The sequence below is a fragment of the Gopherus evgoodei genome, chromosome 12, assembly GCF_007399415.2.
Source record: "Gopherus evgoodei ecotype Sinaloan lineage chromosome 12, rGopEvg1_v1.p, whole genome shotgun sequence".
NCBI classification, from domain to species: Eukaryota; Metazoa; Chordata; order Testudines; family Testudinidae; genus Gopherus; species Gopherus evgoodei.
Window position 1 is genome coordinate 33,134,101 of NC_044333.1, and position 15,850 is coordinate 33,149,950.

The window sequence follows — 15,850 nt, forward strand, 5'->3', positions numbered from 1 at the left end:
CTGCGGCCCCTGACACGGACCGCCCTGCCCCGCGGGAGCTCGTGCGGCCGTCGGTGACGGAGCTGTCCCGGGCCGTGCGGACCAACATTCTGTGCACGGTGCCCGGCTGCGGCAAGGTCCTGCCCAACAGCCCGGCCCTCAGCATGCACCTGAGCAAGGCCCACCGGGTCCAGGTACTGACCCTCCCCGGCCCGCCGGGTCTGGCTACAATCCTCCCCTGCCTTGGGCATCGCCCGGCGGCTCCGGCTACCGGCCCGCCCCTGACCCTGCCCCGAGCGTGCGCCTGGGCAAGACCCCCCTCCCTTGGCCTGCGGGACCAGGTACCAAAACCCTATTATTCCCAACTCCAAGCAAGACTCAGCTGGTACTGACCCTGTGCCAGCCCACCTGGCCTGTATACCTAACCCCTTTTATCCCACCCCCAAGCAGCTGAACAAGGTACAGTGGATCAACACATCTCTGGCTCACTGGGTCCAAGTACCAAACCTTCCCTATTCTGATCACTTACCTGAGCCCATGTACACCAAACCCTTCATATTGTCTACCCCCAGCCCCGAGTGTGCATCTGAACAAGCCCAACCAGGTCCAGGTACTAACCCCCAGTCCACTGGGTCCAGATACCGAATCCCCGTTGTCATGAGCATCTTCCTGAGCAAGATCCTCCAGGTCCAGGTGCTTAACCCTGTATTTTGTTTGTTCCTGAACATACACCGAAGCAAGTCTAACCAGGCCCTCCCATCCACCCCTCAAAAATCCCCTAACCCAATGAAGGCCCACATATTGAACTTCCTTTCTACAATTGCATGTCCAAAAAAACCTTCCTGGCATTTAGTATACACCTGAGCAAGGCCATGGAATCAAACTCTCCAGCACTATGCATGATGTAAGCAAATGTAGAGCCAGATACCCCTGCTTGTCCCCATTATTCCTCACCCCTTGAGATCTGAGCATGCACCATGTCTGGTTGTTCAGAGGCACCAACTTTCCACTTTCTGTGGGAGTGTTTGACCCTTGCTCCACCCCAGAACCTTCCCCCGCTCCACCCCTTCCCCCAAGACCCTGCCCCATCTCTTCCCACCCTCGTTCTGCCCCATTCCCTGAGTATGCCTTGCCACCACTCCTCTTCCCCCCGCAGTTCCAGCTGATTGTGGTGGGCGGGAGGCACTGGTTGGTGGGGCCTGCCAGGGGGTAGGAGGCTCTGGGGGAGAGGAAGAGGAGCTGAGCACCCACTATTTTTTTCCCTGTGGGTGCTTCAGCCCTGGAGCACCTACATGGTCGGCACCTATGGAGCTCTTGGTATGCACCTAAGACCGTCGGTTCCAAGTACCGAAGTCTGCACTTAAGGTAGATCCACTTGGTCCTGATATTGACTGCCACCTCTGGTGCTCGCAGCCCTGTGCATGCACGAAAGTAATACACACCAGGTCTACATACTGACCCATGCTCCCAACCTGGCCCCAAGTGAGTACTTGAGCATTGGCTGCCTACCATTTGTCTAACACTACATCTGTATCCCCTGGGTCCTCCTTGCCTTCTGATATATCTAACATCTAGATGGGGAGCTCCCATTCTCAGTTTTGAGGCCCTCTGCAAGGGTTAGCATTCTTTAGAAACTCAGTAAACTGTCCAATTGTTTCTAAACCACTGTTGTTCAAAGCATACTGTAAAGATTTATATAGGTGTTGATGGGCTGTTCTAGATTAGTGTATCATGTTTATTTTATTACAATAGGGAGAATGATGCATTTTCTAGCAACAGCTCTTTTGTTTAAAACACCCTTCAGTGTGAAATATATAAAGTTGTTTTAACAGTATATGCGTACTTAGCGTTTGGTTTGTTTCTGTGGTATTTGTGTGTGGTATATTTTAATATATATTTTTAAAAGATTCAAGAATAACAGATACTGTTAAGAGCAGCTTGGGTTTTTTCTTTCTAAAGATCATTCATCATTTTATCATTATTTGTATTACTGTGGCACCTGGAGGCGCTGGCCACATTGTGCTACACGAATACAAACATATAATAGTTCCCTGGGTACCAAAACCTCATATTTTCTTAGTGAAATAGCCAGTTAGATTTGTTGATTATTGGTTGAGTTGGCCTATGTGGATCTTGGCTCAAAAGGATTTAGAAGGAATTGAGTGGCATCAGCTGATGCCTCCTGGGGTTGAGGGACACAATGGATATATAGGGTTTGTGCGCAGTTTCAGCAGACATTGTTCTTCTAAACATTCCGAACTTGTGTTTTGCGGTGCACGCAGCACTCCTGGATCCACGTGGGCCATCATTTTGAACCACAGTTACTGCAGTATTTAACTGTTGTGTTCCAAGTTTGCTATCAGGGAAGAAAATACAATGTGTTCTTTCTCCACATAAACTGCTGTAATAGCTCTCAGAACTGTTATCATAGTGCCGGGTACACTCATGAGATTCCTTGTACTCAACTTTCCTTTTGGTAATTGCTCAGGCTAGTATTGGAACACTGGTGTGGTTCAGACACACAGTGTCTATGGAGATTAGATTTTTGGAGATACAGATTCTAATGACACTTTATCTGGTCATGACTGACTGACTGATACTTTAATTTAGAGCTACATACACATAGTCCCAACTAAGGAAACTTTTTACCAATATATGTAGAGTTGCCTTTTCCATATTCAGCATTGTTTTACAGCTTACCTCTTTTACTAAACCCTTTTAGCAAGCAGTTAAGTCCAACTTGCTAACTAAGTGCCTATAAAAGCAGATAATCACCTAGTGGAATTATCAAAAGCACCTTAGAGAGTCTAGGCACTTTTGAAAATCCCGCTAGGTGACTGTCTGCTTCTTTAGACACCTACCATACCAGGGGTTCTCAAATGTTATTGCGTCATGACCGCCTTCTGATAACAAAATTTACTACATGGCCCCAGGTGTGGGGGACCGAAGCCTGAGCCCACCTCAGACCCACTGCCTGGCTGGGGAGATCAAAGCCGAAGCCTCCACTGAGTAGGGGGACCAAAGATGAATCCCAAGCCCCACATTTAATTGACAAAGTTCAAGAATCTGTCAGGTTTTCTTTTGGTGAAATGAGAGAGTTGACCATCTCATTCATAAACGTTTTTTACTAGAAACCAGGTTTGAATGTGTAGAAACATAAGTTGCTTGACAAACGTTTATAGCATTGATTATGTTCCATTCATTGAAGACATAACTTATCTTGGTTTGGCAGCTGTTAAAGCTTCACTTTGACAAAAATGAGGTAATTAATGTGGCATGTTTATTCCTGTTTGTGGAATTCGCCCCATGCTATGCTGCGGGAACTTTCTGGAAGACGATGCCTGTTGGAGCTGCATGAGCACTCGTCTCACTTAAGATGTTTGAAGCAGACATTATAAAAATGTTGTGCAGTCCCAAACTACCTCAGTTTATGCATTTTTGTGGTCAGGTGCAGGGACCTTCTTTCTGTTCCCAGGGTGATTTCTTTGGGTCTTTCTAATACCAAACTCAACTTTTGGTGTTGCCCTGTTGTACTGTTAGGTTTTTATTTTGGCACTAAGGTTCTCTGGCTATTACTAAAATGTCTATCAGGGCTCTGAGGTCTCTGGTAAGAGGGGTATATTTAAGCAGTGTTGTGATGTGTCTGTCTATGTTCTGGAGACAGATGTGGGTACCTGCTATTCTGCTCGAGATGGTAAACCATTACTTGGATTGCTGCTCTTTATAGGGCCTTCACACTTTGAGCTTGCATTGATAAGCAGCAGAGGCTCTGTGCCTTCATCAGGGAGGCCTTATGGGGCTGATCCCTGGATCCAACATCAGATTAGCAGTCAGCCCCCATGAAAAGAGGCATCAAATCAAGTTAAATTTAATTTCACACTGCAGAAGTTGGTACCAGAGAGAGATCTCCAGGATTATAGTGCCTGGACTTTGGCTCCCCAGCCAGTTCCAGGATCTGGAGGGACAAAAGAGGTGCTACTTTTGTCTTTATGCTTCCTAGCAGCACTGTGTTTTGCTCAGGTGCAGCTGAGTATTTTATTCCAAAATTCCTTCTTAACTAGTAACCTGCTACTATCCCTAAGTGTCCCGGCACAGGTGGCTGAAATATGTGGAAAGCAGAATACTGTGGTCGAGACTGAGGGAATCTTCCTTGATGAGGGAGATGTCTCTTCCTGAGACAACTAAGCAGAATCTGTGCCTAATGGTATTCTGGTTCTGTAATATGGTGCTGTGAACATCTAGACTGCATACAAGCACACACAAAAAGTTTACTAAGTGGCACATGGAACTTTTGTTCTTTAATTTTACTTGCTTCAACAACTTTGATGGTGCTGTGATTGTTCCAGGCAAATATAAATTATAAAGTAGAAACCTTACCGGCTGGAAACACCAAGCATAAGGCAATTCTGAAAAATTGAAACTACAGTGTATTGGAACACTGTAAATATTTAGTGAAATGCAGTGTAGAGGCTGGAGCTTTCGCTCCGTTCATTTTGGACTCTGAAAAGTTAAGAAATAGCATGTGTAAATTGTTTAGATTCTGAAAGTATTTCCTGTATGGTGGGGAGAATTTAATATTTGGAAGTAAAATAATAGTATACTGCTCTCGGATCATCAGTTGTGATTCCTGAAGAGTTCTGCTGGTATAGTTACAAAATAGTATCTGAACAGATAAGCAATTCCATTTGAGCTGGGTAATTTACCAATTCACTTAGCAAAGAGTTTTCAGCTTGAATGTCAAGGCTGGTAAATGTTGAGCAAAGTTTAATCTGTATTCTGAACACTGTATTAATAATAGTACAGACCCATTTGCCAACTTTTAATGAAAATGTATTTTTTCAGGATGGAAAAATAAATCCTTCAATAAGGAAGGGTTTGAAAACTACACAGAAATTCTACTGCTGTCCTATTGAAGGCTGCCCTAGAGGACCAAACAGACCATTTTCTCAATTTTCACTTGTAAAACAGGTATTTTTTTTTTCTGGACTACTTTTCCTTGAGTAATAGTATAAGAGGAATCTGGGGACAACATGGGCCAAATCTTCAAGAGTGCATATACCTTCCTATATCCAAACACACGTGCCAGACATCCCAACCTGTATACTTGAGTTGAAGAGCAAGTGTGTGGAGAAACACCAGTTTGTGTGCAGATGGCAATTTGCACATCCATTTTGGAAGACCTGGGCCTTTGTGTCTAACAGGCACTGGCATGTTCTCATTTAAAAAAAACAACTGATTAAAAAATGAACAACTTAGAAAAGGTCATTCCGATACAGATTTTCCAAAGAGTTACGTGTGGTTAACATTTTTCCATAAATGTCCAATTATAACAAAAAGTCCAAGGGCAATAAGCTGGTTTAAAATTATTAGCCATCTTAAATGGATAAGAAATAAGACTAACTCCTGTACTTTTGTCTCAAGAGTTGACGTCTTTACACAGATGACTTTCTGTTGCATGTTAATCAGGATGATCTCTTGTTAAGAAAAAGTCACTTATGCATTCTTTATGAAAAGTATTAAATTCTGTTGAAAATCCAACTGCCAACATTTGTGACTCATCTTCAGTGTCAGTCTGCTGCATGATTCAGTGATGTGGTTTAGTGGCTAGCGTGCAGGGCCATAAATAAAGAGTTCTGTTTACTTGCTCTGGGAACTTTGGACAACTCACTTAGCCTCTCCTCTTTGTTCTAGTCCTTTTATTTTTTCAAAGGAGAGAGAGAGTGCCTCTTTCAGGGTGGGAATTTTGATTATTTAAATAACGTTAATAAACAGCAAGATCTTTGAATGAGAAGCACTGTGGGCTTGATCCTGTGCCCACTGAAGTCAATGGCAAATCTCCCATTGATGTCAATGGTACAGGAGGAGGCCCTGTAAATGTTAAGTGGCAGTATTTAATCTATAACTAACAGCTGTGGGAATTGATGATATAAAATTAATGACCAGGTGTATGAGATTGCCAACAGGTTCATTCTCTGGTATTGCATGAAGACTTATTCCCAAGTAAAACAATGGAAATCAATTAGAAGGTCAATGATGGTGTAAAATCATATTTAAACTACAGTTTTTTTTGTACAAATAACTAATAAAAACTATTAAAATTAATTTAAGCTACTTTTCATTGTTTACTTTTTGCCCTCACTTTAACTTGGACAATGAAACTAGACTTCTCTTCATTCTGTAGTTCTCACTGCTTTAGAATAGTATGGTATTGTTCATTCCTCGAGCAGTGCAAGAAAATATTTTAAATTTTTAAATCTTTTTTCAGTGAAATGCCTAAATATTTCTATTGAATTCTTAAAACTGTTTCTAATTAAGGATAGTTTTTTCACTCTTCTCCAAGACGAGCATATCTCCTAAATTGTTTGCATGTGCTAACACTGTATCTGTCTTGTAAAGAAATGACCTCTTAACCAATTCCTTTGTATTGTTAACTTGTCTACCTTTCACTGTGAATTTTAGCACTTTATGAAAATGCATGCTGAAAAGAAGCACAAATGTGATAAATGTAGCAACTCATATGGCACGGAATGGGACTTGAAACGACATATAGAAGACTGTGGCAAGACTTTCCAGTGTACTTGTGGGTGCCCTTATGCCAGCAGAACAGCATTACTGTCTCATGTTTACCGAACTGGCCATGAGATCCCTGCAGAGCACAGGTAACAGTGAAGCTATTATTGATTAAGTGATTTAATTTATTTTATATTATGACCTCTTCCTACATGTGCCTCATAATTAACTCCTTTCGGTTGATCTCCTACCTATATGCAGTTTACTCCCACTAACACTAATGCACTTTGCTGCTGCTTCCTTCCATTACTTACAGCAGTCCTAGCTCCATTGATGGCAAGGGAATTGCATATCCAGTACTATGTAAGATCGAGCTTCTAGTGTCTAGCACAAGAAGTGCTACTAGCTGTGGTCCTCTTATTGCTGGTGACATTTATTGCATTTGTTGTTAGAACTGCAACTGATTTTTGTTGGAACTGTGCGACCTGCAGTGCTATAAAAGTAAAAAGGGAATGCTCTTGGATGGGGAATGTGCACACCCAGTACAGTTCTGTAGCCTGAAGTGAGCAATGTTAATTACATATTTTTACTCTTAACACTTATACGGCACCATATGTGTCAGTTGCTTTCATTAGTAAGACAATGGTTGGCAGTTAATAAAAAGATAAGTATGAAAAATTGCCATCTGTAAAAGGTGCCTAAATTTTCCTAATAGTGTGCATATATGAAGCAATCTATTTACTGAATCCTACTATGTATTTTGCAGAGTGAAATGCTACAAGATTAGAATACTTGTGCATTCATGTTATGCATGGGTTAGAAAATCTAGGTTCCAATTTTCTGTAAGACTGTAACTATCTCTTTGAACGTTTTCTTAAACACCATAACCCAAAATACTGAGAGGTTACTCTTTTAGCATTTTCCTCATTCTCTCTCTCTCTTTTTTTTTTTTTTAACTTTAATAAGGAAAAGCTCATGATCAGGATTAGTTTTTCTGCCAATTCAGACCTACGGAAGGATTTAACTTATACCTCCACTCCCACAAGGTCTAGTGCCATGATTGAAAGAGCTGGGAGGGAGGATTTTGTTGTTGGTCTCTAAACTGTGAGATAAATTCTTAATGTATCATGTTTACAGGGATCCACCTAGTAAGAAAAGGAAAATGTGCACTGAGGTTTCCAATCAGCACTTGGTAGAGAAAGCGAGTGAAGCATTCATCAATGCACGCACCAGTGGTACTTGCACTCAGGACTTGGAATCGTCTGAAATGAAACTAATGGCCTCCTTTGAAGGCTCCTGCAGTTCTAATGTCAGTAAGCAAACGCTCTCACAGCCTAAGTGTACACCGAAGATGCTTTTGCCAAAGCCCAGAGTAGCTTTGGTTAAACTTCCAGTAATGCAGTTTGCTCACTTGCCTATTTTTGTGTCAGCAACAGATTCCTCTGTCAAACCTGTTGTAGTGACTGTTGATAATCAAGGCTCTGTTATGAGTACTGTTCACTTATTACCTCAGTCTATAGGAATTCTGATACCAGCATTGGAGGCTGAAGCACTTGTATTTAAAGACACAGTGCCTATTTCGAAACCAGCAAATTCTGGTGATGTTGAACCAATTAGCACCAGCGTCCAAGTCAGTCTGGGTAAGATCACATCAAATAATACAGTACAAGAGCTGGGGAGCATGTGTCACAAGAATAAAATCTCTTCAATAAATGTACAAACTGACTTATCTTACATTTCACAAAACTTTATGCCAGCTGCAGCCTGGGCTCCTGATTCTTCTGTATCCTCTTGCTCTCAGACGGACCTGACATTCAGTTCACAGGTTTCGCTACCAGTTAGTGTTCAGACTCAGACACTGCTGCCTAGTTCTAAACTGACTTCATCCATAGCTGCCCAGACTGATGCTTTTGCTCAGGCTTGTTTCCAGTCATGTGGTGTTTCTAGAGAAACTCAAACCAATAGAACACAAAACTCTGTTGATGGAAGAATACAAATGGACCAAGCTGTAATGTGCAATGACATTTTTGACAGTGTTCATTCAGCTTACAATGTTTCAACCCAGATTGGGCTCTCAGAAAACAATTTAATGACTGCAAACATAGATCAAAGATTGCTACAAAGAAGTAACTGCAAGACCCTGAGTGAGGATACAATAAAATCTGAACCCATTATCAACTTCCATACACAGACTAATATACTCCCACAGCAAAATATGACAGATAATCAAACCCAGACAATGGACTTACTAAGTGATCTGGAAAACATCTTTTCAGGTAACATGTCTGGCCAGACATTGGATAATCGTGGTCTTTTGTCTGATACTAGTTCAGGGGCTGATACACATCTGCCATCTGGCCCTACACAGAGCACAGGAATAGACTTTGACATTGAAGAGTTCTTTTCAGCTTCCAATATTCAAACACAAACTGAGGAGAGTGATCTTGGTAACCTGAACTCTGAGCCAGTCTTGGAATCTCTGGATATTGAAACACAGACTGACTTATTTTTTTCGGACAGTGCCACTCAATCCTATAGCTGCAGAGGAAATTCCAACTTCTTAGGTTTGGAAATGTTTGATACCCAGACACAGACAGACTTAAATTCCTTCTTAGACAGTAGCACCCATTTGCCTTTGGGAAGTATTTTGAAGCAATCCAGCTTCTCCATGAGCACTGACTCATCTGATACCGAAACTCAGACAGAAATACCCTCTGCTGCTAAAAATATACCTTGTCAAAATATAGAAAATAAAGTCCAGCTGAATAGTGCTGAAACACAGACTATGGATAGCTGCTTTGAGACCCTTGGAAGCCTATTTCTTACCAGCAATGAGACACAGACAGCTATGGATGACTTTCTTCTGGCTGACTTGGCCTGGAATACAATGGAGTCACAGTTCAGTTCAGTAGAAACACAGACCTGTGCAGAATTGTGTTCCTTGGTTTGTCAGAAGTTTGGAACAAGCCATTGAGTACTACTTAATAAAATTGTTTTCCTTGTGGTTTGAAACTAAGTTATTGGGGTGAGGGGCGGGAGAAGGGACTGACCAAGTTATCTATGTTGAATATAGTTGCCTATATGCAGTTGGTCTAAAAAAATTTTTCATGCATAAAGTACTTAAGCTGTTGTATATGTAACTTAAACATAGAATATGTATACATTTTTGTAACCTGTTAATGCAAGTTTGAACTTTTAAAGTGAATGTTCTCGTGGTGCCTGCCATTGTTGATCTGTGTTACAAAGCTATATCAACATGTCCATTGAACCTCAGTTCAGGCTTTTATATTTGTCTATACCTGTATACTTTTGGCTCAGACCTAGGCTTACTGTCTTGACGCAAAAGTAGGCCTATCTAATTCTGACACATCTTGCTCACCAAAAAAGCCCTTATTGGCATAAGCTGCTTCTTGTTTTTTAAAGTCTTAGATTATAATATGGCAAGGTTTACCTGTCCTATACAAAAAGAGATGTTGAGGAATTTATTAGTAGATGTAGTTTCCAAGCAGTTCTCCCAAAAATGAAGCTGGAACACACATTTTCTGATTATTGCGTTTATAATTTAAAGTGCAACTAATGTGAGTAGCGACACTTATTTTTACTTCTCTCTGAATTGGTATAATCAGCATTGGTGGTAAGGGGGTATAAAAACTTTTTGAGCTTCTTAACTCTTAAAGTTATCATGCAGTAACTTCACTGCACATACTGTAATAAAGCAGCCTCCGGGTCTAAAGTATTTTTGGACTTTTCAAGGAGGGATTTGTGTTCCTAAACTGTGATTTGCAAGAAACTCTGGTTCTGATGCAAACAAAATCAAGAAAATTCTAAATATTAGACTGTCTGAGTGAAAGATCAGAACAAATCATCAGGTTACACTGTAATTCACCTACCAATAGCACAGTTATTTGCTAATTTGAGGAATAGTATATTGGTTATACTATAACTACGAACCTTTCCAAAGACCATAGAAACTGTTAGATTTGTAATGACTGAATTCTCTGATAGCCTGTTGACTAAATTACTACTCTTAAATCTTACTCTTCCGGAACAAGACTAGGTAGAACTCCCAAAGCTCAGAGTGTTTGAGGCTGCTGACTTCCCTGTATAGCAGCAGGTACATTGTTCCCCTGCACAGTGGGCTCAGCAGCCACTCCTGCCCCTGGCTTCACTGTAAAGCATTCCCCTTCAGCAGTTAAAAGCTGATGATACTCGAAGCATGGAGATTGCCGTCATCTACTGTTTTCTCCTAACTGGTCAGTTATAACAGTCATGTATTTCAATGGAGGGGCAGTTATTCTGATGTGAATTTTTGCTGTGAGCTCCAGTCTTCAGCCTTGCATCACGTTTTCTTTCTTTCTTTAGCATTTCTGAGGTGTTGCTAACTTTTGTATTTTCTTGTAACTTTATTTCAGGATCATCCAGTTCTGCCTTGAAGGTCAGTCTGGAAGACTGGTAGCAGCTGTGCCTTGCCTTAGAGCACCTGTGTGTGCTATCCAGAAATATTTGGAACCAATTCCATGCTCTCCTGTCTCCAGTTTAAGGAAAGGGCCCAGCTCTGAAGATCAGTGTATAAAAGGCACAATCCTCTATGTGTGTTGGTACGAGACTCAAAGTGCGATTTAGTTTGGTGCAGCCTGAGTGGTAGTGGCAATTGCAGTGCAATTCCAGGATTCAGATGGTTGTGGTTCCAATGGTGTTTGTAGTACTGCAGTGGGGTCAGAATGCCTCCACACATGAGCAAGATCTGTTGTCTTAGTGTGTTGTCAGAGCTCGGCATATCAGAGGAATTTGTAATGTTGGGGCCGAGATTGCCTTCCCATTTCATCAGAGTATGGTGAACTTGCAGGGCACTGACAGCACCATTGAGCGATCAGGGCTTGCTGTGCCGTTGGAGCTTGATGCCGTAGCAGATAATCTTGTATCACATCAGAGCTGGGCGCCTCAGTGATACTTTCCCAACACAGGCACATCTTGGAGCTCTGGAGCTCATTTGCTGTTCCTACTTCCAATATGCTGGGTCAGCACTACATGGTGGTACCTCGGAACAGAGGCTTGGTGTATTTCTGACTAGCGTGCCAGTCGGTAGCTTTGAGGGGACTTGGAGCATTGGCCTGTTGGTGTACAAAGAGATCACCCTTAACATATCTGGTACCAACACTATGGAGTAATTCACACGATGTATGGGTGCATTGTCCAGGTGTTCCCCTGCTGCACTAGGCAGGTGTTCACCCACAGCACTAGTGCCGAGGAAGTAAATTTGAGGTGCTGATGGCTTCTCTATGGAGGAGTTCTTCATGGCTTGAATTGCTTTGCCTCGGAGCATTTCAGACTGCCTTTACCCAACACCAACTGTTGCATGATCACTTGTATTAGCACTCCAAAACTTTGCTGTGATGGGGGTAGCTTAGTGTGATGTGCAGTGGATGGATTGCATACCTGAGCTCCCAGGCACACCAATTTCTATGGCTCTGCAGCGCACTCTTCAGGCCAGTGTTTCAGAGTTGCATTTTGGGGCACTGCTGTAGTGTGCCAATCAGTAAGGCATTGTCTGTAGGTATCTTGGGGCACTGGACATCATGATTCCTCCAGATGAGGAAGTCAGATACATAGACATCAGTGTATCATAGAGCACTCCCAGGCACAAGAACAACTTGTTGGAGAGGTTTGCCTCTCTGTGTCTGCCTTGGAGAAGATAAGGTTTGTGCTTTGCACCAGTGTACCCAGTTTGAGCTGTCCAGAGACCTTGAGTCCTGCAGCCTTCATAAACTGAGAGAACTGTGAGACACTGTGTTCTGTTTGCCAGAAGGTGGCAGGTACCAGCTCAGACCATAGTGAAACTTGAATTTTAATTTTTGCAGTAGTATTCTGGTTCTTGTGGTTGGATGTACTATAAGACATGATTCCAGTGGGCCTGAAGTTCAAAGAACAAAATACATAGTTCATATAGACAAATGATGAAACCTGAGCCTCTCTCCCTTAACTGTTGTCACCAGACCTTCATTCAAATTCTATTAAGTCAAATTATGCAGCTTCCTGTGCTGTCCAATTGGTAACTGCCTTTAGGTAGCCACATTCTCTACTTGTAGATGTATTTGGGATGTGTGTTGGCTACTTGAGCTCAGGGCAGTCTCTGGTCTATTCTTTGGTAGCCTTGGGGCATGTTTACTAATCTAGGGTCATTATTGAGCTCTAGATTTTTGACTTCTCTCTCTCAAACTTGAGTATCTTGTCCTCAATGTGTGTTGCCTCTCACTAAGCTGGTGTATGTCCAGTTGCTTTATTGACTAAAGGAGTAACCCTTTTGGCTGCAGCAGAAAGGGGGCAGCTGGATTAAGCACTCGGCAAATCCCTTCAAGTATATCCTTAGTTGGTCATTTTAAAAATCATGCACAGATCCCAGATCAACTCTTTAGCGTATTTTGTTCACTAGTAATAATAAGGACCCAAGACCCTGCTTTTAGTTTTCAAAGGCAAAGGAACACTTGCTTACTCACAGGAAGAGGGGAGGTATTGGGTATGTGTTTGACACTAACCAGTCACTCATCTGTGTAGAAGTTTTTGTTTCTGGAGACCTGATGTGGGTCAGACTAGATGATCATAATGGTCCCTTCTGACCTTAAAGTCTATGAGTCTATGATCCATAGCCTGTCCTTTCTGGTCACCGCTCCCAGTGCAAAACTGAGGCCTTGGCTACATTCACACTTTACAGCGCTGCAACTGGGGTGTGAAAAAACACCCCCCCTGAGCGCTGCAAGATACAGCGCTGTAAAGCGTCAGTGTAATCAGGGCAGCAGCGCTGGGAGCGCAGCTCCCAGCACTGCACGCTACACCCATAAGGGATGTGGTTTACATGCAGCACTGGGAGAGCTCTCTCCCAGCGCTGCCGCTCTGACTAGGCAGCGCTTTGAAATTCCAAATGTACCCATACCCTGAGAATGTTTCCCTCTTTACTATGTAGGACTTAACCAATATGCTAGATGAAGGTGACTGTTCTGTTGCAGGATATTCCTTTATCAAATCAGTCTTGGGGAAGTTTTTGGCTTTTCCTGCTTTCTTAAATGTGCTATAATCAAGCCAACAGGCTTAGCTGGTGGTCATCTGTACCCCTGCTTGAAATTGTGTAATGTAAACAACAATCCTTCTGCATGCCTGTCTTGCAATGCATGCCCTATGCTCCTTGTCCCCTATTTAATATATATCCCTGACGTTTTCAAGCTGGGGGAGTGTCCTGGAAGTCTCCACAATCCTGTGTACAAAACTGCCTTTCGCCATTCTAGTTCTCCATAATTTGGTGAGTCTGCTGCTTTGTGGAAACTTCCGTCAAGTTTCTTGGTCTCTGGAAGGAGGAATCCAGTCAGCATAGTATATTGAGAGAAGGGAAAATTACTTGCATGTAATTCTGATTCTCTGAAGATGTATGACTGGATTCCTTCTCACCCATCCAATTCTTGTGAGAGACAGATAAAGTATGGCTGGATGAATCCATCTTATCTGTTACTATTTGTAACAATGTGTATGCTTTGGTTTTAAGAGTATTTTCCCATTGCTTTATTGTAGAACCAGAGAATGCATTTCTTAGTGCATAGATGGCTGTGGCCATCCAACTGATGCACTGATTATACTGACATCTCAAAGTGAAGTGGTTAGATAAATAAGTTCTCATAGGTAATTGCTTCAACCTCTTGCTCAGAAAGAACCAGCAACTGGGAGCAAGCATGTTGTACAGAGGTGGAACGTACCACCTTCTGTGGAAGAGGAGATGTTGTGAGGACTCAGTGGCCCTGCACAACTTCACATTTTGGAAGTTCAGGTTTTGTTCCAGAAGCCCAAAACTCAAGAGTGCGGATCAAATTCTGTGTTCAGAGAGTGGAATTACAGCAGGTAAGTTTCCCACTACTAGCCACCCAAGTAAAATAGCTAGCAACCCCACAGGCTCATGATGCTGAGCCGCAGGTTATCCTTTCTTTGGTTTAAGCCTAAAACTCTTTTTACAAAGGAGTGAATTGTGGATGCACTGTTACCAGTGACTGTGGCTTAAAGGAAACCAGCAGCATTTTTTCAATAGAAGTGAGTTTACATTGCTGATTCCTGTGAACAGTTGTCTTATTTCAGTTCTCTAAAATAGGCCATTACAAAGAACACTAATACAATAGGGCTTTGATGCTGAATTTGGCTCCATTCCTCCCAGCCCCACAGGATTAACATTTGATACTGGGCTATTACCTTAACTGAGTTTGGTATTACCACAATTTGAAACTGTTAAATAAAATCCAGTGGCATGAAAACCATTTAACAGTAAATATACCTTGTTTTGATGGACATGGGTCACTTGAGTCCCAGAGTTACCTACAGTCTAAACAAATGTGATGTGTTCATTCTGATTATAGAAAATTATTTACATTGGAAATCCTGAAAATTAGGCTGTGGAAAATGCCTTACACTAAAGGAAGTTATCCCTAGTTCTGGATTTTTTAATTAACACTTGTACTAGACAAAAGGGGTCACAACCAAATTTGGCCCTATTGTGCTAGGCACTCAACAAATGCATTAAAACTTGATTTGAAATCTTCAGTTAATATTTAACTCTTCCAAACTATTTTTTTTTCAGTTTCAATTTTTCTTGCCCTGCCCTTCCAAAATAATTTGAACTACCTTAAGTGTGTCAGTCTGCAAAACTGATTTTAGGCAGGATTCTTTTCAGTATTGTTAACAATGACTTAGATGTTTCACTACCCTTTTGTTGGCTGTAATGGGCTGGCTGGTGAATAAAGGGAGACTTTGTTTTTGGCACCTATGGTTTCCCCATAGCCTCTCCATACAAACTTCTTTCCAAATAGTAATACTTGCACTATTTTCTTGCATTTGCTGCTTTATCCCAATTCTCATCCTTGCAACTATTGGATCTCTTATGCCTGTGTTAGACCATTCTGAACTCCACTTCCATTCTAGACTCACATGTGCTGTGATTGGTCACCTAATCATGCATAACATGACCCGTTTGTTTGTGGGGGGGACTTGAATATAGGATTTGCCATTATGAATCAGCCAACCGGTTAATCAAATCCAGTATTCTATTGCTAGCAATGCTCATTACCTGATCCTTCGGAGGAAAAGGAAAAACCTTAAAATGCTCTAGGGTCTGATCCAAAGTCCTTGGAGTAGATAGTATCTCTGTTGCTCTCAGTGGGCTTTTGGATCGGACCTTTAGACAACCATACAATATTTTCTCTCAGCCAGAGATGAATTCTTCCCTGGTCTGTCACAATCATTTTACTGTGCCCTGAAGCATGAGTTAAGATGAAGGTGTTCTACTTTCCTTGGCTGCCTGTAAATAAAGTTGCATGTTACCTTGTCTGTCTAA

The 15,850-nt window shown here is 42.0% G+C and overlaps 1 protein-coding gene across 2 annotated transcripts; it reads left to right on the top strand.

The window, feature by feature from the left end:
* Window positions 1-13,240, top strand: ATMIN (ATM interactor). 2 transcript variants are annotated; one of them, XM_030582162.1, is made up of 4 exons: window positions 1-173; window positions 4,822-4,947; window positions 6,439-6,638; window positions 7,627-13,240. In XM_030582162.1, exons 1-4 carry the CDS (start codon window positions 144-146, stop codon window positions 9,461-9,463), a joined length of 2,193 nt encoding a protein of 730 aa, XP_030438022.1. In that variant the 5' UTR covers window positions 1-143; the 3' UTR covers window positions 9,464-13,240. The 2 variants fall into 2 exon arrangements, with proteins under 2 accessions (XP_030438022.1, XP_030438023.1); XM_030582163.1 differs by lacking the exon at window positions 1-173 and adding an exon at window positions 1,263-1,461.
* Window positions 13,241-15,850: the final 2,610 nt, after the last annotated feature.

Bases quoted from the DNA above. Each gene is read 5' to 3' on its own strand.
- ATMIN (XM_030582162.1), top strand. From the start codon at position 144: ATGCACCTGAGCAAGGCCCACCGGGTCCAG. The intron at 4,948-6,438 runs GTATTTTTTTTT...TGTGAATTTTAG, and splicing joins AATTTTCACTTGTAAAACAG to CACTTTATGAAAATGCATGC. The intron at 6,639-7,626 runs GTAACAGTGAAG...TCATGTTTACAG, and splicing joins GAGATCCCTGCAGAGCACAG to GGATCCACCTAGTAAGAAAA.